The following is a 21,135-nucleotide window of genomic DNA, read 5'->3' on the forward strand; positions in this document are numbered from 1 at the left end:
CGTATCATGGCGGGTTTGGCCAGCACGAAGAAGAAGGTCTGCTCGGCGGCGCCGGCCTCGGGCCAGAGCTGCTCGATCTTGAGGACCGACTTCTCCGACTCGGCCAATTCCTAGGACGTGTGCGGAGCTCGCCGACGGCGCTCTCCATTGTTGCCTGCACGATGACGCTGGTCGGGTGGCCAGTGGTGTCCGGGGACGGCGAGTTGATCTTGAACGTAGGCGCTGGGCTTTCCATCCTCACTAGCGGCGGTTCGGGGACGACGAGTTGTTCCGGGTTCTGCTCTCGCTAGCAGCGATGAGGCGCTTGATGTGCGGGCAACTCCACGGACGGGCGCGAACCTGCGGATGATAAGGCGAGAGAAGGGACGCTGCACGATTGGATCGAGGCTAGGATCGAACAGACGTGGACGCGTTCGGTAGTTTTAGCAATATGATGTGGTGTGTGAGTTTTGCAATCTGCCACACGGTTGCCATACACATATTTCGTTTTTATAATTTACATTGCGAGTTATGCCTGCTTTCGACTTTTCAGGCATATCGGCCCCCTAGTTGCTGGTCACGCTCCGCCACTGCCAACATGGGAGATCGGGATAAGAGCATCTTCCCTGTATTCTACTCCCTCCGTTCTGAATTACTTGTCTTGGATTTGTCTAGATACAGAAGTATCTAGCACTAAAATGAGTCTAGATACATCCGTATCTAGACAAATCCAAGACAAGTAATTCAGAACGGAGGGAGTATTCCGGAGCCGCCATTTTCCCAGCAGTGCGCCATGCCTTGGAACGCCTTGCAAGCAACGACAAGCAGCAAGGCTCGGGGCTCCCACCTCCCGTGCACGTCTCCCTCCCGCTCACACCCCACCCCGTCTCCCGGCGCGCGACCCGCCGCACCCACTCGCACCGCCCCCCTCGCCGCAAACCGCCACTGACGCCCGGGCCCTCCGTATGAGACAAACCACTGGGCCCCGCGCGCAGCGCCAGCTTTTTCCCAGCTAAAGGGCGAGTCCAGATTTTCGTTCGCAGCGCCCGAGCCCGGCACCCGCAGGCCGCAGCAACGGAAACAACGGCCCTGGGGGAGAGAACCGGCCGGAGAAATATAAAAAAACAGGCCACGCGACGGGAGCCACCACGCCATTACTTCGGCGCCCCGCCCTCCTCCAACCGCCACCTCCCTCCCCCGATCTCGCCGCGCGATCTCCGACCGCCCGCCGAGCCCCCGCGGGAGGAGCTTCGAGCCCGCGCCCCGGGCGTCCCATGGTGGGTCCGGCACATCGGGGCCGCTAGATCTAGGGTTTCCGCGCCGCGGCGGGGGCGATGGGGCGCCGGAAGGCCACGGCGGGGCCGGCTCGGGGCTCCTCGAGGGCTGGCGACGGCGTAATCTCCGGTGAGATCCGCGCCTCTGTTTTCTCTCTCTCTGTGCGTCGTGGTGCCAATGCGTCACCATTCTTTTGGATCGAAGCTAGCTGCCACCGGCCGCAATCGTAGTTGGATTTGGTATGGGGCTGTAGCTGTCTAGCTGAGCTGGGGCGGGGATGCCCGCGGAGGGCAAGTGCTGGACGTCAGCTATTTGTCAGTGCTAGCGTGGTGATGTCATTTATTAGTATGATGCCAATTTGCTCGGATGTAAAGGTGGCCTGCGCACCGTCACATAGCGTGTACATGGTACATCATGATTTTGCTTTATCAGCGTTTGCGAGCGCAGAGTTTCAGCATGAACCTGCACATTATATGTGCACATGCGCCATAGCTGCATATATTTGAGTAATGAGGTAGAAGTGTTAAATGAATCACACTCGCCTTTTATGGAAAGTTAGTATATATGCTCTGATTGGATGTCTGTTTCCTTCAGTACTTGATACATCAAGTTTGTATCTGAGGCGAAGCATTAATTTAGGATCATGGGAAGGGGAGTCGGTGATTTACAGGCGGCTGGCAGCCCACCTAGGCACTAGGAGCCACCCTCTCGCATTGCCGCCTAGGTACCTGTGGCCTTAGCTCACATACGTGCTAAGCGGGGTACCATGCAGCATCATTTCACTTGTGATAAAACCTGGTTGCACTGCAAATGATATTGCTTGTTACAACTCAAACCAATGTGTTCATAATTTGACAACCATTTTGTGGATTCTTCAATTCAGTGATTTCTAGCAGCGAATGCTGGATATCTAAGTTGGTTCTGAATTCCATACCATTAACTTTTTCGAACCTGGCTGCATTGCAAATACTCAAACCAGAGAAAAGCTAATCAAGCCTTCCAGTTTACTATTTGGTTGCATGTGACTACTATGTCATGTTAAAGAGCTTTGCCATGTCTACTTCTCAACTGCTGTGCCTGTATCGTTCCTCCTTACATAGCAAATCAACTTGTAGAGATAAAATAAAGTTTTCATTCCATTTATCTAATGACTGGCTAGACAAATAATTTTCTGTCTGGTTAATGAAAAACCCGTTTACATTCCATTTATCTTCTTTGTTGACTCAAAATCTGCCAGCTTAGTATCTTCTGCCTGATACATGTTGCTTTAGTTAGATCTGTCGTAGTAACACAGCTTCTTAAAGTTGGGTATTGTATTTAACAAATTTGAAGTTGACATACTGTGTTTTGTATCCTAACTTTTTATTTATTTTCAGAAATCCGGGAGAAACATAAATTGGAATTGGAGAATTTGACACTAACAAAGCACCCATTCAGGACATTGCACTTCTTCAATTTAGCTATGTTGCAATACTTGAAAAGATCAGTAGCATATATCCTGAGTAAAAGAGCTTTGTTTGTTCTCCTAATTGTTATGGTGGTAATTCCTGGAGTTGCACTTCTGGTTACTGATGGTCTGCACAAAAAGGTGTGGGCAACTTTACTACATTTGTGGAGTATACTGACATAATAACAGTAATAGTGCATTTTGTAAACTACACGAGTGCTAACGTTTGTTTTCTGATTTCTATGCAGCATGTGCAGGAGTTCCTTAATTATGCTAGATTTGTGTTGTGGTGGGTTTCATTAGGTGTGGCCTCTTCAATCGGACTAGGTAAGTGTCATTGACTTCTCTCAAGATTATGTAGTGTGGTCACATATAATAAAGGAAGCGCAAATGAATAATGTGTTAACATAGTTAATTTATCCTTTCTGTCCTGCAAATACTTTACCTTTTATAGCTAAACAGTTAAACCATACTGTCTGGTGGCTGAAGCATCTAGTGAACATGAACCAGCTCGCTAGAAACTAATTTTAAAAGTTGCCACATCCTTTATTTTAGTTATAATGTCATTAGTTATTTCTGTGTTAGTAAAAAGTAAATATCAGCAGCAAAATTATAATATATTGGCCTTATATGACCTTGAGAATAAAAGGCTAAAGGTCATACTTCGCGAAAATTGGAGAGGAGAGCAAGAGTTGTATGGTAGAAGTTAGAAGTTGTGACATTTTAGGGTGTTGGGTTTAAGTTTTTGCAGTGACTGTGTGTGGCACTAAGACATCTTGGAGGTTGACTACCTCATGATGTATCATTAATATCGCGCTCTTTTGCGCCCAAAGGACACTGCTACCATATTCATGTTTGTAGCAGAACATGTGGATATTTGGAATTGTCAGATGGTTTTGAGACATTATTTAGGCAAACTGTGAGAACAATATTTGGTCATCTTAGAGACTCAGGCATGATAAAGCCTATACCAACTTTAGTTAGTTTTGTATACTTTCTTAATTAGCAGTTGTCTTGTGCTGTACATGATAGATTCCCCTTTATCATTTGCCAAGACATGTAACAATGAGTGCTGCCAAGTGTTAAATTTGGAAAATATAACTTTGAAGTTTATTTGTTTGCCTGGAGCAAGGAGTTCGTTTTTGAAAATTGATCGATTAGTATTTGAAATGCAGGTTCAGGTTTGCATACGTTTGTGCTGTATCTTGGGCCCCACATTGCTCTCTTCACTATTAAGGCTGTTCAATGTGGCCGTGTTGATTTGAAGACTGCTCCATATGATACCATACTGCTTAAACAGGCGCCATCATGGCTTGACAAGAAGTGTTCGGAATTTGGATCTCCCATGTATCCTTCATCAGATCATTCAGTGATGATCCCAGTCTTTGATTTACTCCCTCAGGTTCAGTTGGAAGCTGTTCTTTGGGGTATTGGGACAGCACTTGGCGAGCTCCCTCCTTATTTTATATCACGAGCTGGTAATTGTGCAATGCATTTTATTCTGAAGTAATTGTGATATTCTGTTAGATACTTCAAAGCTGTACAGTATATTATTGAATCTATGTGCAGATAATAGTTCTTTCTGTATTGTTTCTTAACTGATTTCCCTTGAACACTATCTATAGTGCCTACTTTTTACTGTACTATGTAACATGTGTGTGTGCCTTCATTATTATATCCATTTAGCTTCTATCCCTTATGTAGGTACCTAAGTTCACCAGCTTCATTTTATGGAGCACTGACACATTGTAGTAGTATTTTATGGTTATTATTCATTTTCCTCTCATAAAATGATTGAAACTCTTACCAATCTAGGAACAGTACTCATTTCATTCTCAGTAATGGGATGTAATACAACTTTTGAGACTGTTATTTTGTCACTAGTCATGTTTTGTGGAACTTTGGGCCAGTTCTTTTGAGCTGCAGCTTATGCATAAGCTCCTGTGAAAATAAGCCTCAGATAAGCTCTTGTGGAAATAAGCCCATGAGAATAAGCCAACGAGTTCTTTTTAGTTCATGTCCCTCCAGCTTAATTTTGATATACCTAGTGAAAAGTCTGTAATACCCCTGGACTGTATTTTTCTGATATTCAGTTGTGCTTTAGCGTTTTGTCGCCCATATGAACATAAAATTGTTTTTTCAAACATCATGAAATGTTAGTCGAAGATCGTTTTGTCACATACAAGGTGGATCATTTTCTCACATGCAAACATCATTGTCTCGCATAGAGAGCGGCGTAACAAAAAAAAAAGGACAGCTCCATGTAGAAAAGTTGTGCTGCTGTGGAAGCTCATCAACACGAAACTATAACATTCATATATAATTAGCTTAATTGGGGAGTGCTTGTTACCGACACTCATCGACACCGACTGACGCTGAAGAAACTGAACAAAACACTAGTTCAACAGGGATAAGATGAACAGGGGGTGAGTACAAAAGCTCAATCTGCATCTGGTGGACTCCTAACGATAACACACGCTCCCAGATCCTACACACACTTGGTCTACTGGGTGTTCGCACCCAGGTACATTAGCAACACAATACCAAGAACTAGTATCGTGGCCATCAGGTTGGTGCACGCTATCAGTAGACTAGCAGCAGCCATGACTTGAGATGATCGGCCCAGAACGTGATCTGCGTGCAGATCTGCTGGCTTGTGCGCGACAAGCCTGCTGTTTGACGCGTGGTGCTGAGCGGCATTGCGGGCTGTAGCCCTTGCGATCTGGACAGCGTTGGGAGGACTGCCGGCTCTGGGAATCTTGATCGGCGTCCCCTGACGAGAGGACGAGCGACTGCGGACTGCTGGACAGAGGGGTGGCGTGGTGGGGCAGAGCAGAGGGAGGCGGGGGAGGAACGCGTCTACCCAGCACCAACAGGATCGATGTCGTCGTCGGCTCGTCGACGGAGTAGGGCGGCGTCGGGAGGCGTGGGCGGCGGTGACGGGGAAACCCTATTTCACAGGAGGAGGGGCGAGAGGATCGTTTGGGTTGATACGTGGGGGATAAGGTGGCATTTCCTTTGTAATTGTGTGCAAGCGGGAGAGCAAGGGGATATACCGGTTTGTTTTTAAGTGACCGCTCACGGGAAGCCGACCACCCTTCAGGTTTTTTCCATTGTGAAGGAGAGGGCTGTGGAAATAAATTAAGCTCTATGCCCCAAAGCGAGCTATTTTGAGTTTTTGCCTTAAGACAATAAGCTGCTAAAAGCCACAAAAGAACTGGCCCTGTATTGTGGGTAAACAGTACTGGTTTCATTCTCTGTAATGGGATACAATACAACTTCTGAGACTGTTTGTTACTATTGTGATGTCTTACAAAACTCTCTTTATTCTTGTTTGTTCTCTTTCCTTGCATGCTGGAGTTGATTATTTAAGGGCTATTTATATGGTCGAATGTTAAACTCTAGAAATTAGTTTGTAGCAAACCATAGCTTGCGCGTTCTTGAAATCTGCAACCTTCATTATCTCGAGGTTCATTTTTTAAGCTGTCCATACTGAGCAAATGATCTCTCATGTTGCAGCTCGTTTGTCAGGAAGTGAGTTAGAAGCTGTCAAGGAGCTAGATGTTGCTCCTTCGTCAGAAGATGGTCCAATAGCATGTACTGTGAATCGTACAAAACGCTGGCTCCTTTCTCATTCACAGCATCTCAACTTCTTCACTATCTTGATACTTGCTTCGGTTAGTCTTTGTCCTGTCTGAATCTTTGAGTAATGATTTCTTACGCAAAAAAGTAGTTGCAGAATTTTGCTTTGGCAGTATATTGCTCATGCAGCTCTTGCAGGCTTTGGCCCTAATTTTCTATTTGGTGCCAAAATATGCTAATTGGACATTTACACGTGTAACTAGTTCCAAGCATGGATATATAGTGCATCATGTAACTTATTTTTTTTGTGTTTACTAGGTTCCAAACCCGCTGTTTGACCTTGCTGGTATTATGTGTGGTCAATTTGGTATACCCTTCTGGGAGTTTTTCTTTGCAACTTTGATCGGGAAGGCCATCATCAAAACTCATATTCAGGTTTGTGGTATATACATTTTACTGAAAAATCCTGGCATTAATTTGTGTTTCTCTTGGTACCACATGTTTATTTTTTCTCTTGGTCTGCTGGTGATTTGGTATACCGGTCTGCTTTCAGATCCTATGAGATAATCATGTATTAACTTCATCATTTTAATATATATTTTTAGGCATACTTTATGTGATCATGTCTTTTCGGTTCTGTCCAGTTAGAACCAAAATATTGAAATCTTACAAGCTACCCCTACCCCTACAACCCATGCAAAATTGTAGTTGTGACCTACATGGCTACATTGATTATTCTGCGTGATCTCTGCAGAATATGGTGTGAATTGTATCAGAGATTTCACTCAAATACTATCTTTACTGTGATCAAATAATAATGCCATTAATGCTTGCATCAAAAGTACATGATGTACCTGCCATACCAATTGCTGTTTCTTTTTAAATTTTGATTTTTATTGTTACCTTGTTTTTTCTTTCCTCACAACAGAACAAACAAACTATGAGTGATACAATTTTGCTTCTTTTTGTGCTCCTTTTCTTCCTGAATATCAAACAAACTTAGTTTTCCAACTATCAATTTCGTACTATGTTCAACTGAGTTTCTTATCATTTTGGTTTATTGTCAGTTTGACACCTTATTTATCTGGTTGGATTGAAATGAATATTTGCAGTCTCTCTGTACTGACACATGAATTGTACCTTCTCACTTCTGCAGACACTGTTTATCATCTCGTTGTGCAACAACCAACTCTTGTATTTTATGGAGAAGGAGTTGATCTGGATATTTGAGCACATTCCTGGGTTTTCAGCGACCCTGCCATCTGTAATTGCCAAACTCCACAGTGCTAAGGAGAAGTATTTATCACCACCTGTGTCAGTCTCACATTCACAAATGGAGGTCGGTATCTTCATTTTCATGTCATTTGATTTTTAGTTTTTTCTTACCTGTTCATTGATGTTCTGTAACTGTCATTTGTACAGGATAAACAGTGGAATTTCTCTTTTGCGTTGGTCTGGAACACTGTAGTGTGGCTTGTGCTTGTGAACTTCTTCATTAAGATCGTCACATCAACAGCTCAGGATTATCGCAAAAGGCAGCAGGACATAGAGATGGAGCTCATTACTGATTCCTCGCCCCAGAATCATTCGAAAACTAACTAACAGCAAACATGGTTGTATTTATTCAGCTGCACATTGCGAATATTCTCCTTAGTAGCCTCTGCGCCTGGCTAAGCCCTTGCGGATGATCCCAATGCTGGTAGAAGTCCCGATGCTGGTAGAAGTTGTGTTCTTCTGTACAGTGAACAGAAACATGGGCCTCTCCAACCCGCCACAAGTGATGGCTGCGACTTTTTGTCAATGCGCCTCTACTGGCAGTTCCTGGAGGAGAATCAGTCCTGTTATTTCAGGCGCCAAGTTGGATGAACTTTAGGGATTGTTTGTTTAGCACGATTTCATTACTAAGATGTATTTTACCAGTACCTTTTTTTACCTTCTTATGTTGGAAATACGGTAGCTGATAGGGCACCGAGAGTACTCAAAGGTGAAATGTTTTATTGTTACATTCAAAATGCAAATGCATGTTCACAATTGGAGCCAGCTAGATTTAATGGAGCACTTCGATTACAATTTTACTCTCGCAAATAAAGCTGCTGTTTTATTTATCAAGACTCGCAGCTGCGTTTCTACGTCACGTCGTTGTAAAACTGTGTTTCTACGTCACGTCGTTGTAAAACTGTGTCATACAATTGGTTTTACCTTGTGACTAGGTCAGGTTCAGAGATGTGTGATTCTCGTCAATCACGTCAAGCTCTTTGGCATGTAGCTTGTGATTTTCAGCAAGCGGGCGCATCTGAAGCTCAGTGAGGTGAAAATGTGAGGTGCGATTACACATCAGCAGCTAAACAGTGCTGTAACCTAGTGCCTTCGAAACCTTTTCCTTTTTTTTAGTTACTCCCTCCGTTTTAAAATAGATGACCCAACTTTATACTAAAGTTAGTACGAAGTTGGGTTATCTATTTTGGAACGTACCTTCGAAACCTTTTCAATTAACTAGTGTCGTCAATGCAAATTGGGGTCGTGAGAGCAGTTGTCCGTTTAATCTTGGGCGTGCTCGGTAAGTCGAATCTAGCGCCCTGCACCACAGAAGTTAGAGCACAGGCAGGGTAAATTTCTTGGACATACGGCAGCAGGAGACTCCAAGCTGAGACAAAAGCCAGACTACTCGCACGGCACGATGAATTGTCATGCCTACATACGTTTCTTCCAAATTTGTTGTTACATGCCTACACGACCCGGCTGGCGACCGCCGAGCGCCGAGGAGAACTCAGAACCGGGGAGGGACCGCCTCGCCGTCGCGAGCACGTCATTCGCCGGTAGGGAAAAGGCGTTCGTCATCTAGCACCATCGCAACCCCGCAACAGACGGAGACGTCTCCCATCCGGCCATCCCATCAAAGTGAAGTTCACCTCGGTTCAGACTTGAGACTCCTCCCGGCTCCCGCAGCCGCAAGCGAAGCCGAAGGCCGAGGCCACCCACCCCCCTGCCCTGCCCTGCCCTCCATATATTAACGGGACGGCGGCAGCGACAAAGCATAGAATACTAGCGCCCCCACTAGCTTCGAGCCTTAAGCCTCCAATCCATCCACCGCCGGAGAGAGACCGGACCCAGCGCCTCCAAGCGAGGAGGAGGAGGTTTAGGGCGAGCCGGCGCGCATGGCGGCGGCGGCGGGCAATGTGGAGTTCATCCGCGCGCGCAGCGACAAGCGGGAGTACCGCCGCCTGCTGCTCCCCAACGCGCTCGAGTGCCTCCTCATCAGCGACGCCGACACCGACAAGGTCCGCCCCGGCCCGCTCTCTCTCGCTCGCCGAAGCGGCGAATGAATGCTCGCCAGTTGGTCGACGTTTTTCCTCGCGTGATTCATCCGGCGTTGTTGTTGTTGTTTGTGCGCAGGCGGCGGCGTGTATGGAGGTCGGCGTGGGCTCGTTCAGCGACCCGGAGGGGCTCGAGGGCCTCGCGCACTTCCTCGGTGAGTCCACTCGCTTCCCTTCCCTCTCCGTCCACTCTCGTCGCCGTCGCCGGCCATCTCGCTCGCCACACCGTGGCTCCGATTCCGGTTCGTTGCGTGGGCGCTCGTGATCTAACTAACCGAAACACCGGATTCCTGGGGCGAGTACTACTACTTTACTTTCTGACCAGGTAGTAGTTGGTAGGATTGGATGGGGGCTGTTCGCTGGACCCAGCGCAGTGCTCCTGCGCAACGGCGTCGGCGTCAGATGAATCTCCTCCCCCTTTTGGGATCCGGCTGGGGTCTCCTCCAAATTTTGTCTCCATGGAATCGAGTGACGGAGGAATGCTTCCTTGGCCACTTCTCCCCCATTGGGCAGTGCCTTGCCGCTTTAGGCCTTCCTGACCGCCAATGATGGCGTCGCAGATTTGCGGCCAGGTCAATGGATGTTTTTTCCTTTTCCGATCGAAAAGTTGATTGAATGAATCGGCCCATTGATTTGGTCCAGTCAGTGTCGCCCGGCGTGTTTTCACCGTCGGATCACGCCATTGACTGACGGTTCGGACTAAAGTTCAGAGCATCCATGATTGATCTCAGTGGTGCGGGCATCGGGCCGTACATGTTCTGCCTTCGCCGGTAGCAGCAGAGTACGAGTGTACGACAGCCGGCTAGCTGAATGTCTTTCTTAAATGCTTCTCAGGTTTCCAGCCAAATTATATTTGGTGATGTCAGTACTATGTGATGGGCATAATTATGCGTTTGTTGAACGATCCAAGAGTTTCATGCGAGACACGAGTTTGGTTGGGCGGGGTCCATCGCTCCAGGATATGGGACCCTGTCGCTCTCTAGATCACTGCACATACACGTTGTTGCCTAGCAGGATGCTCTCACTCCACGAGTCCGTGTTGATATTTTGTCTGGCGTCTGCGTTCTACCCGTGGTAACAACACAGGATATTTCTACTCGATGCACGCGCAGAGCAGTACACGTGTGGGGTTCATTTCAGAAAACCCACATGAACGCAAATTGATGGAGAGAGTGGGTAATACTTGCTTCACTAGTTTAAAATAAATGTTTGACAGAGTTTAAGCACATCTAGATGTGCCATAAGTATTGCACTCTAAGTCCTATGTCATTGATCTTACGTCGAGATTCATGTGGATATTTTCTTTTCCTCTTATACTTGATTCACTCACTTAGATGTGCAATAACTAGAGCACATCTAGATGTGCCCTAGACACACCCAGTAAGTATAGAGTAGTAAACCATTTGTGTGGAGGAGACAATTAGCATGATGAATGTTGGTTGCATCAAATCAAAGTTGATTTTCTCTTTAGCAATTTTTTCTCTTTATTTATTTATTACCATGGGCTTGCTTGCAGAGCATATGCTGTTTTATGCCAGCGAGAAATACCCTGGAGAACAAGATTATACAAAATATATCTCGGAGGTACCGCTTTTCATTTCATCATACGTTTGCTTGCAATTATTACTCACGCGTTAATGCCAGGTTTGTAAGAGTTTGAACCAGGTTTACCGTCCCTGCAGAGCATATACATTAGATGATTCTGGGCCAATCAGAAAATAAGTCATGAGATAGAGAACAACTGAAAGGAATATGCATCTTAGACTATGATAGGTGCCACTGTGCCAATGACTTATGGCTGATACCACATACCAGTGCTTGGCAATAAACATTGTGCAAGCAAATTTATGCTTGTACCATAGCTCACCTCCTATTCCATCGTGATGACCAAATGATACCTTCTTGCCATAAACTGTGGTTATGCCTAAGGCCCAGTTGTAACCTGTCGCACTCTCAAACCAAACACACCTAATTCTGAAGGCTGAGGGTCTGTTTGGATGGCAGCCGAGCGCTGCCATGCCAATATTTTGGCGTTGACCACCAGGCTAGGAGGGCGTTTGGATTGGTGCCAGCGCTTTCTTACCCTGCCAATTCTTTGGTCGCTAGTACACCTCCTCTTTACTTTTTGCGCCCATGCTTTGGCTTGGCAGCGGCGGCAGAATCGTACGCCAAAAAATTGGCACGCCCTTGATTTGGCAGGGCAGTCCTGGGCGCTAACCAAACAGCCCCTGAAGCTTAAGTGCATCCTCTTGCCAGTTGCCAATATGCTATGGTGTTGTGGTGCCAATACATGGCGTGATGAATGCTGTTCATAGAAGTATCACTAATATCCCAACTAGCAACAACTTTGTTGTCCTATCACAAGCTTGTAAAATGGTCTATGATTTTACTTCTGGGACCCGTCAATATGATTATTTCATACCAGCTTAAATATTCTGTTTCATGCTTGGAAGTTACATTCAGTGTACTTGGATTATATGTTTTTTGAGTATTTGGCATGTCGTGAAAAATATCAGCACGGCGGTTCTTCCAATGCCTTTACATCCTCCGAGACAACGAATTTCTATTTTGATGTTAACGCGGACAATTTCGAAGAAGCCTTAGATAGGTAACTTTCTTAGTAGTATTTTGTTCAGTTAATGCATGCACATTGAATCAGGTCGTGATTTCTGTTCTGCAAATTTGCATGATTCTTTATAAAACAATAAATAAGTAGGTGATTTGTGTTGCGCAGATTTGCCCAGTTCTTCATTAAGCCACTGATGTCGCAGGATGCTGTTCTTAGAGAGATCAAGGCTGTTGATTCTGGTGAGCAGTTGCTTTATACATTCTAGTGCTATTTGCATCTAACATAACTTTTAGCTTATCACAATTGCTTTATGTTTACGTTTTATTTGGATTTTGGAGTAGTAAGAACTAAGAAACACATTGTGGATAATGTTATATTTCACTGTTCTCACAGAACACAAGAAAAATCTGTTGTCAGATGGCTGGAGAATGCATCAGGTACTTCAGAGTCTCAACCTTCTTAGTTAGATACATGTGATATCCTTTCGTGCAATAATGTCATATCTGCATCAGAAACTGAAATTGCTGAAGTAAAGGCGTTATGAATATTTGTTCTTTCCATACAATCATATTTGGCATGATATAAGCCCGGCTTACACTGACTTACTCAGAATGCCAGTTTTCTTTCAAATTAACCATATTTGGCATGATCTTAGCCTGATTTATCATCATCCTGTATATCCCGTTAGCCCTGCTGCACTGTTAGTCTGTTACTTCATTTTAGAGTATTTTTTTTCACAGCTTCAAAAGCATCTGGCCTCAAAGGATCATCCTTACCATAAATTCAGTACGGGTAAGCAATTGTTGGTATTCAGACATTGCTAATACTCATCCAGCTAATTATGGTTGTTGTTTTGTATTACTGTATAAGTGAGTATGCAAATCAATTTGACGTCCGAGTATTCCTGTGTTCCAACCCTTAATATGTTTCTACCAGATTCAGAGATCACACTTTTTTAATTCACATACAAATGCTAACAAAAATCATGTATATTTTTTTCAAAATCTTGTTGTGCATGCCTAATATACAATCTCCTTCCGGAATTTGCATCTTATTTGAAATTATGTTATTTAATGCATCAGGAAGTTGGGAAACACTGGAAACTAAACCAAAAGAGAGGGGTTTGGATATCAGGCTTGAGCTTCTGAAGTTTTACGAGAATTATTCAGCAAATCTTATGCATCTTGTTGTTTATGGAAAAGGTAAGTAGTAAAGGTTCATCAATTTTGGCATACTTGAACTTATTTGTTACTGATAAAATGATTTGTAGAGAGTCTCGATTGCATTCAAAGCTTAGTTGAAAGCCTGTTTAGTCACGTCAAGAACACAGACCAGATAAGCTTCAAATGTCCAAGTCAGCCCCTTTCAGCAGAACATTTACAGGTAACTTGAAACAACACCAGTCACACTAAAAGTAAATACAGGAATGGCAATGGATATGTAATTTCGCATACTTTCTTCTGTCCTTGTCACGCAGCTTCTTGTCAAAGCAATCCCAATAATAGAAGGCAACTACCTAAAAATATCATGGCCAGTTACACCTAACATCCAGTTCTACAAAGAAGGTCCTTGCCGTTATCTCAGTCATCTTATTGGGCATGAAGGCGAGGGATCCATCTTCCACATTATAAAGGAATTAGGCAAGTTAACTTCAGCAGTATATTGTTGTAAATATTCTTTTGCCAGCTTATGTACTCAAACACTGGTCATTCTTTTGTTTCTTTTGTCAACTTGTGTGACCTGCGACAGTTCTATTTTGACTACATCAGGATGGGCCATGGATTTGGTGGCTGGTGCCGGCAGTGACAGCAATGAATACTCTTTTTTCTCAGTAGGCATGAGGCTCACTGATGCTGGTCATGGTAAGATCTCATCTTCATTATGCTCTCTTATAACTTTTTTTTAAGTTTTAAGCACACCTTGATAGTACAATTTAGTAAGCTATGTGCATATCCAACGATTTCAGACCACATGGAGGATATTATTGGGTTGGTCTTCAAATACCTCCACCTATTAAAAGAAGATGGAATCCATGAATGGATATTTGATGAGGTAACTGACAGACACATCGTTTAATCATGTATGTAGTTATTTGATGATTTATGCTCCTAATGCGCAGTTACTTTGAATATGAACATTGCACCCATGGACTCTGATGTGTTCTTTTAATAAAACGATCTCATTGAGTTTAAATTTTGTTACCCAAGGTTGTTTGCTGAAGCAATTCATAGTTCAAAATTTTACAACTCACAAGCAGAGTGAGGAGAAACTATGATTACATTTAATTACATAAATATACATGCTAATGTGTTCGTTGTTTTCTAGCTTGCGTCAATAAATGAAACAGAATTCCACTATCAAGACAAAGTCCATCCAATCAGCTATGTCACAGCTACTGTCTCAAGCATGCGGGTATGTTTCTGTAGAGCTCTAATTTTTCAGCTTTTACAGTTCCTTGTGATCAATAATTTGTGAACTCTGATGTATATCTCTTTGTACTTCAGTAGTATCTTTTTTCTTCTAACGGATATGCTTATGAACTGACTTGCAGTTGTTCCCACCAGAGGAATGGCTGGTTGGAGAATCATTGCCGTCAAAGTATGCGCCAAATAGAATAAATATGATACTTGATGAATTGTCACCCGAAAGAGTTAGGTAAGCATCCACCGTTCACATGACAACCTTGATTGTTCCTGCTTCTATATGCATATTCTCTCTGTATGCCAACATATGAATGTATATGCAGAAGTCTGCCATTGCTTAATTAGTACAACCTCTGTAACTTAATATACTGCAAAAACGTCTTACATTAAGTTACAGAGGGAGGAACTGATACTGGGACTCATCAATAAAGAATTATCACTGGCCATGGCCTTACTTCATATCTTGAACTTCAATTTTACTGATATAAGCTTGTGTCAAATGATCTGCGGTTATGCACATAAACTAGCATACAATGCGAAATATCATGCCTTCATTCTTTCTTTGATGCAATACTTCTCTATGTCTGTAGAATACTCTGTGAATCTAAAAAGTTTGAAGGATCTACCAATCGTGCTGAGCCTTGGTACAATACATCATATTCTATTGAAAATGTCACTCCATACATGATAAAGGTTTGCACCCCCACCCTTACCTACACGCGCACCAGCAATATCATGTTCCAATTATTATTTTCTCATCTTATGCCTCTATGTGGCAGCAATGGATTCAAAAAGCTCCTACTGAGAAGCTTTATCTCCCAAAGCCAAACATTTTCGTTCCAAAGGATTTATCTCTTAAAGAAGTGCCAGACAAGGTAAAATTTGGAACGGCTTGTTTGTTGTGTGTTCACATTAGCACACTTTGTATGAACTATCAAAATTTATATATACTCACAAAGTATATATACTTTATCAAACATAGTATATTAATTTTGACAAAAGTAGAACTGTTTCACCAGGTTACATTTCCGACAATATTAAGGAAGACGCCACTTTCACGGCTGTGGTATAAGCCCGACATGCTGTTCTTCACTCCGAAGGTTTACATTATAATTGATTTCCACTGCCCATTGTCAAGCCACTCCCCCGAAGCAGCCGTATCTACAAGTCTCTTTGTCGATTTGTTAGTCGATTACTTGAATGCTTATGGTAAGCAACAATTCTGAAATTATCTGAATAATTGCATATTTTACCATATTGAACAGACTGTCTGGGGATTGTTCCCTCCAACTTTATGTACTAATGTACACTGACAATTAGTTTCTGCCTTTTGTAGCTTATGATGCTCAAATTGCGGGTTTATTCTATTCGATATATCTTACTTCCACTGGATTCCAGGTTTAGTTCTGTTGCTGCATTCTTTCTGTTTCCTATGAGTGTTCCGGACAGCTAAATTGCTCTTCGTGCATTACGATGTTGCTGGTTTTTACCCAGTTTTGAATTCGAACTCAAACAATACCCGATTTTTTGTTGTTTTGAAGGTGTGCGTAGGTGGTTACAATGACAAGATGAGAGTTCTGCTACATGCCATAATGAAGCAAATAGTGAACTTTGTAGTTAAACCAAACAGGTTTTCTGCCCTGAAGGTCAGATGTGGATTCTTAGTTTTCCTTGTCAACTGTCATAATTTCGCTCGGACACATTTGTATTACCTAGTGTCTTCTTCATCAACTTGTGTGGATCAACTTAAAAGGCGTTGAATTTTTCTTTCACTGAACACTGTTTATCCTGTGGATTGCAACTGGTAGATGATCAAAACTGAGGTATTTCAGATTTTAAGTTGTGGACACGATATTGCTAGAACCAAATTCATAAAGGGTTCCTGAACACTCTGCATACATAATTATGATTCATTATTTTGCATCTTTTGTAACATAGTACTTCTGTGAAATTTATAGCAACCTTCTTTAAATATGAATAACAAAGGTTTTGGAGACTACATATTCATTTACACAAGCACATCAATTTAGACACTATATAGAAAATTAATAATTTCTTAAGATCCATTGCAGCAGATTTGTGGTGAGGGTGTTACAACACAGTACTTATTTTTAGTTGCAGTTATAGTACGGATTCTCACCATTGTTGATTTTTAGACTGGGAATATTATTTCCCTTCAGATTCTTAGCGGTGCTTTTTGAAGCCGTGACTTTCTTTCATGCCTACTTTTTTTACCAACATCTTGCTACTACAGGAAACTTCTGTCAAGGATTACCAAAATTTTAACTTCAGCCAACCATACTCTCAAGCTTCGTATTATCTCTCATTAATATTGGAAGAGAAAAAATGGCCTTTGGCAGAGAAACTTCAAGCTCTTTCTAAGCTTGAGTCAGATTCTCTTGCGAAGTTTGTGCCGCACTTGCTATCGAAGACGTACTTGGAATGCTATGTTCAAGGTTTGGTAAACTTCCATGTTAATACTCTACTAAATGTTAAGGACAGGACTGAAGTGCAATTCTGACTGTGCTTAATAATAATTAAGAACTCTTCTTGTAGGAAACATTGAGCCAGGTGAGGCTGAGTCTATTGTCCAGGAGATCGAAGATACTATATTTAATACCCCCAATTCTGTATTCAAACCCATGTCTCCATCACAATACCTGGTCAAGAGGGTTATCATGCTTGAAAAAGAGATAAAATGTTGCTACCAAATTGAGGGATTAAATCAGAAGAATGAGAATTCATCGGTTGTCCAATATATTCAGGTATAGGCTTCTTCTAAACTTAAGCAGTTCATGTTATCGAAGACGATTACTCGTTGGTGATCAGTACCTTCTGATATTTGTAGCCAAACTAATGGCTAGTCATCAATTGGTGAGCCTGTTCCCAGATAATTACTGGTTATGATCAATCCAGTAGTAGTTTTTTTTTTAGGTAAAAACCCAGTAGTAGTTGGAACAATGTGGAGGGGACTATGGCTGCTCACCACTCAATTGCGGCAACTCAAAACAATTGGAGAGTGCTACTTTTCCCTACTTGAACATTGTTCTGAAATGTTTTCTTACATGCAAAATATAACGCCAAGAACTCCAAATTAAACATAATAAAAGTGGCCAAGAATAGTGCAAAACTAATCAAATATATAACTAATAACTGGCTCCTGGTCGGATCACGAAGTATATTCCATGTCGGGGCATGACCGCATACTCAGTTGCACTACATGATTGAAACATCTCAGCCTTGAGTCACTAACCCGAGGCATGACTTGAACATGCATAAGAGGCATGTTCATAGGCGACAGATAATTAGTGCTACATTATTTTTGACCTGTCTGTGAGGAGAGCAATGGCATGCTTGAACCACTAAGTGAGGCCCTGCTGATTCAATAACATGTCGAATCGATAAAATACAGTGATGCGACTGAGTGTGACATGACGAGGTATATAAAACATGGTGACGGTTTTGCTCTGTTAACTTCCTTTAAGAAATATTTTTCTACAGGGAGTTTTTATTTCTTTTTTGAAAAGAGGAGGCCCCGGTCTTTGCATCACCATGATGCACACAGCCAAATTTGTTAGAAGTGGTTCAAGTAGTTCAAAGTACTAAAATACAAAGTGAGAATTGTTCTACAGGGAGTTGCGTAATATCCTAAGAAGTAGAAGAACTGTCTCATGTCAAATGCGTTCTATAACAAGCAGCATGCCAGGTTACTAATATAAGCGTATTCAATGTATCCAGGTCCATCAGGACGACGCCCTCTCAAATATCAAACTCGAGTTGTTCTCTCTAATTTCTAGTCAGCCTGCTTTCAACCAGCTGCGGACTGTTGAGCAACTTGGGTATATAACATATCTTTCTCTGAGGTACGTCCTTTCAAGAGAAACATACACATTTTGTTTGCACTGTTCATTTATAATCCCAACTTACTTTGATCCCTCAGATCTGATCGTGGAGTCTGGGCACTCGAGGTTGTTATTCAATCCACAGTGAAGGTACATGTTGAAAGATTGAGTAACAAATATGACATACTTTTTTGCCACTTTCTCCTACTGACCTTTTTACGGAATCCTAGGATCCTTCATATCTTGATTCTAGAATTGATGAATTCTTTAAGACATTCGAAAGCAAAATCCATGAACTGTCCGACAAGGATTTCAAGGTTAGTGGCTTCAGTTGGCTTCAGAACTAATTGATGTACCATGCCAAATTGCGCATCTCTTTCATAAGTACCCAATTACTCATGATATGATCTGTTCCACATATTGGACTACATTAGCCCATTAGTGTCTTCTTTGTCAAAAGACAAAAGGTTTTGGCATTAACGAAGCATTTTGACATTGCCGTGTTTTGCTTATGGCAGAGAAATGTCAAATCACTTATTGATTCGAAACTGGAGAAATTTAAAAACTTGTGGGAGGAATCTGGCTTCTACTGGGGAGAGATTGAAGCCGGAACTCTCAAGTTTGATAGGGTCGAGTCCGAGGTAAGTGCTTTTGTTCGGGCAACAATACACGCTGTGATATATGAGAGAAAACTGCATGAAACAAAAAGCAAGCCGGAAAAGTGGGCCAAAACTAGTGCAATTTTCAAAAGTTCTGTTTCGAGAAAACACATCACTCTTTTTACCACAGGAAAAAAGGCTGTGTCCTGGATCCGCAAGATATATGACCTCGAAAACCGTTTGCAGGTTGCTCTCCTAAGAGAGCTCAAGAAAGAAGAATTCATCGAATACTTTGATGAGTACATAAAGGTGGACGCCCCTCAAAGGAGGACAGTAAGCGTGCAGGTCTTCAGCGGCAACCATTCGGCAGAGTTCAAGAAGGCGATCGCCGAGGCTGATCCGCCCAAAACTTGCCGGATTACCGACATATTCGGCTTCAAGCGATCACGGCCTCTGCACCGCTCGCTGAAGGGAGGTCCAGGCCTGATCACAATGGACTGACATACTACATGTTCTTTGTTTGCTGTAGTGTAGTACATAGTCTGTCACCACACGCATGAACCCAATTTTGATTGATTTCTCGATGGCCACACACGATTGCACAATGCTATTCTGCATGTATGGAGTAACCATGTGATGCTATTTTCAGAACAAATGTACCAGCTTATAGAAATTAAACATGCATTGCTACTTTGTCTGCATCTACTTCTTCTGACAAGTATGTACATTCACATGAGCTGACTATCACAGCGGGGCGGACAAGATGGCGCCATGGGCCGAGAACACGTACACATTGCGGGCGGCACGTGCCCGGCGTAGGTGTCACCACCCTCGCACGCGTCACCGGCCGCCTCGGCTACGGCACGGCCCCGATCGCCGCCGCCCTCCCGCGGCCGCTGCCCCACGCGTAGCTGGCGCGGTGCCAGCGGCACCGGAACGAGCCCCGGTGCGCCGTGGGCGAGCACACGCAGTAGTGGTGCTGGTGCGCCTGTCGCTGCGGCGAAGGCGTGGGCGTGGGCGCGACGACCCCCGCCGGCCGCGGCCGCCGCCTGGCCGCGCAGCCCGGCGGCAGAGGCGGCAGCCCCGGGTGGCACATGCTCTGGACAAGGCCTGGCGACCCGCTAAAGCTGCAGAGAGGGCTCTGTCCACCCGGCCACACGCATAAAAGGGCGACGGAATGGAATCGGGTTCTGGTGTTTCCCGGGATGTGCCGGCGGTGGAGAAATGGAGATAGAGGGGGGAAAGCGAGGAATATTTGTGGGCGCGCGGGCCACTAGGCTGGTTGCCGTGGCGGCCGCTGGTTTCGTGAGGTGGTGGGCGGGGAGGCGGGGGAAAGGGAGGGGGCGCGGCCGCGTGGCGGGGAGTGCACTGTGGAGCGCGAGGCGTGGCGAGCGCGCGGGGAGATCGCGTGGAGAGGAGCGCAATGGCGCGACATCCTGGTTTTGCCTAGTGTAGTGTGTGATGGAATGGAATGTCTAGTCGTGATCCACTCCGGTAGCCGGGAGGGGACGGTGATTGATGGTTCCTTGCGGTGCACTTCTTTCGGCTCGACGGGGAACTGGAGTGCGCGCCCGGTCAGGTCAGGACAAAAGCCGGTAGCATATCGACCTTTCCATCCTCTCGTCTCGTGGCTTCTTTGCGGCGGCCTTTTCTTATCCTCTTGGACCCATCCGACCGACATGGTAATACCTGAACGCCAACGGATTGTTTGGCCCATACGTTTGGCATCTACCGGCGCTACGTGTCTGTTACTACTCCGTATCAGCGTGTTTCTATCCTTTTACTCCGCAAAGAAGTGAAGTGCACCATAAGCCCATAAACTATTTCAAGGGTGACAAAGGGGGGATCCTCTGTGATCTTGCCCCCGCCTGGGTTTCGCTAGGGTTATCGAGGGAGAGTGCTAGGGTTTGTGAAGAACGTCCAGATCAGAAAGAAGATGGCGGCCGAATCGAGTACGCAGGGGCGGCAGGCAAGGGAGTCGCCGGAAGAGTTACTTGCACGGCTTAATCTGCAGGAAGAGGAGGATGATGCTTTTGTTTGGGAGGAGGAACTGCCGGACCTGGGAGCCCCGGCGAAGTGGCTGGCCATTGCCAGAGTACACACCC

General features: G+C 44.2%; 2 protein-coding genes across 3 annotated transcripts; both read left to right on the top strand.

Moving 5' to 3' along the window:
• Positions 1 to 1,020: 1,020 nt before the first annotated feature.
• Positions 1,021 to 8,358, top strand: LOC123070989 (vacuole membrane protein KMS1). The gene is made up of 8 exons (XM_044494426.1): positions 1,021 to 1,383; positions 2,631 to 2,842; positions 2,950 to 3,028; positions 3,877 to 4,179; positions 6,221 to 6,378; positions 6,602 to 6,718; positions 7,440 to 7,622; positions 7,706 to 8,358. Exons 1-8 carry the CDS (start codon positions 1,314 to 1,316, stop codon positions 7,883 to 7,885), a joined length of 1,302 nt encoding a protein of 433 aa, XP_044350361.1. The 5' UTR covers positions 1,021 to 1,313; the 3' UTR covers positions 7,886 to 8,358.
• Positions 8,359 to 9,113: 755 nt separating this feature from the next.
• LOC123070990 (insulin-degrading enzyme-like 1, peroxisomal) lies at positions 9,114 to 19,735 on the top strand. Of its 2 annotated transcripts, XM_044494428.1 has the most exons (26): positions 9,117 to 9,561; positions 9,677 to 9,752; positions 11,114 to 11,181; positions 12,114 to 12,205; positions 12,332 to 12,405; positions 12,560 to 12,603; positions 12,907 to 12,958; positions 13,249 to 13,368; positions 13,437 to 13,549; positions 13,644 to 13,806; positions 13,936 to 14,028; positions 14,133 to 14,218; positions 14,492 to 14,578; positions 14,718 to 14,821; positions 15,180 to 15,282; positions 15,369 to 15,464; positions 15,609 to 15,798; positions 15,926 to 15,987; positions 16,131 to 16,235; positions 16,844 to 17,045; positions 17,146 to 17,354; positions 18,328 to 18,452; positions 18,530 to 18,581; positions 18,662 to 18,748; positions 18,950 to 19,072; positions 19,277 to 19,735. In XM_044494428.1, the coding sequence occupies exons 1-26, from the start codon at positions 9,439 to 9,441 to the stop codon at positions 19,529 to 19,531; spliced, it is 2,904 nt and encodes a 967-aa protein (XP_044350363.1). In that variant the 5' UTR covers positions 9,117 to 9,438; the 3' UTR covers positions 19,532 to 19,735. The 2 variants fall into 2 exon arrangements, with proteins under 2 accessions (XP_044350364.1, XP_044350363.1); XM_044494429.1 differs by lacking the exon at positions 12,114 to 12,205 and having other exon boundaries at positions 9,114 to 9,561.
• Positions 19,736 to 21,135: the final 1,400 nt, after the last annotated feature.

Source organism: Triticum aestivum, chromosome 3B (assembly GCF_018294505.1).
Source record: "Triticum aestivum cultivar Chinese Spring chromosome 3B, IWGSC CS RefSeq v2.1, whole genome shotgun sequence".
Taxonomy (NCBI): domain Eukaryota; kingdom Viridiplantae; phylum Streptophyta; class Magnoliopsida; order Poales; family Poaceae; genus Triticum; species Triticum aestivum.

What these genes read in the sequence shown, in the direction of transcription:
- LOC123070989 (XM_044494426.1), top strand. Translation starts at nt 1,314, where the DNA reads ATGGGGCGCCGGAAGGCCACGGCGGGGCCGGCTCGGGGCTCCTCGAGG. An exon ending in GGCCTCTTCAATCGGACTAG is followed by an intron (nt 3,029 to 3,876) that starts GTAAGTGTCATT and finishes TTTGAAATGCAG; the next exon opens with GTTCAGGTTTGCATACGTTT. An exon ending in TCATCAAAACTCATATTCAG is followed by an intron (nt 6,719 to 7,439) that starts GTTTGTGGTATA and finishes TCACTTCTGCAG; the next exon opens with ACACTGTTTATCATCTCGTT.
- LOC123070990 (XM_044494428.1), top strand. Translation starts at nt 9,439, where the DNA reads ATGGCGGCGGCGGCGGGCAATGTGGAGTTCATCCGCGCGCGCAGCGAC. An exon ending in ATACAAAATATATCTCGGAG is followed by an intron (nt 11,182 to 12,113) that starts GTACCGCTTTTC and finishes GAAAAATATCAG; the next exon opens with CACGGCGGTTCTTCCAATGC. An exon ending in GATCAAGGCTGTTGATTCTG is followed by an intron (nt 12,406 to 12,559) that starts GTGAGCAGTTGC and finishes CTGTTCTCACAG; the next exon opens with AACACAAGAAAAATCTGTTG.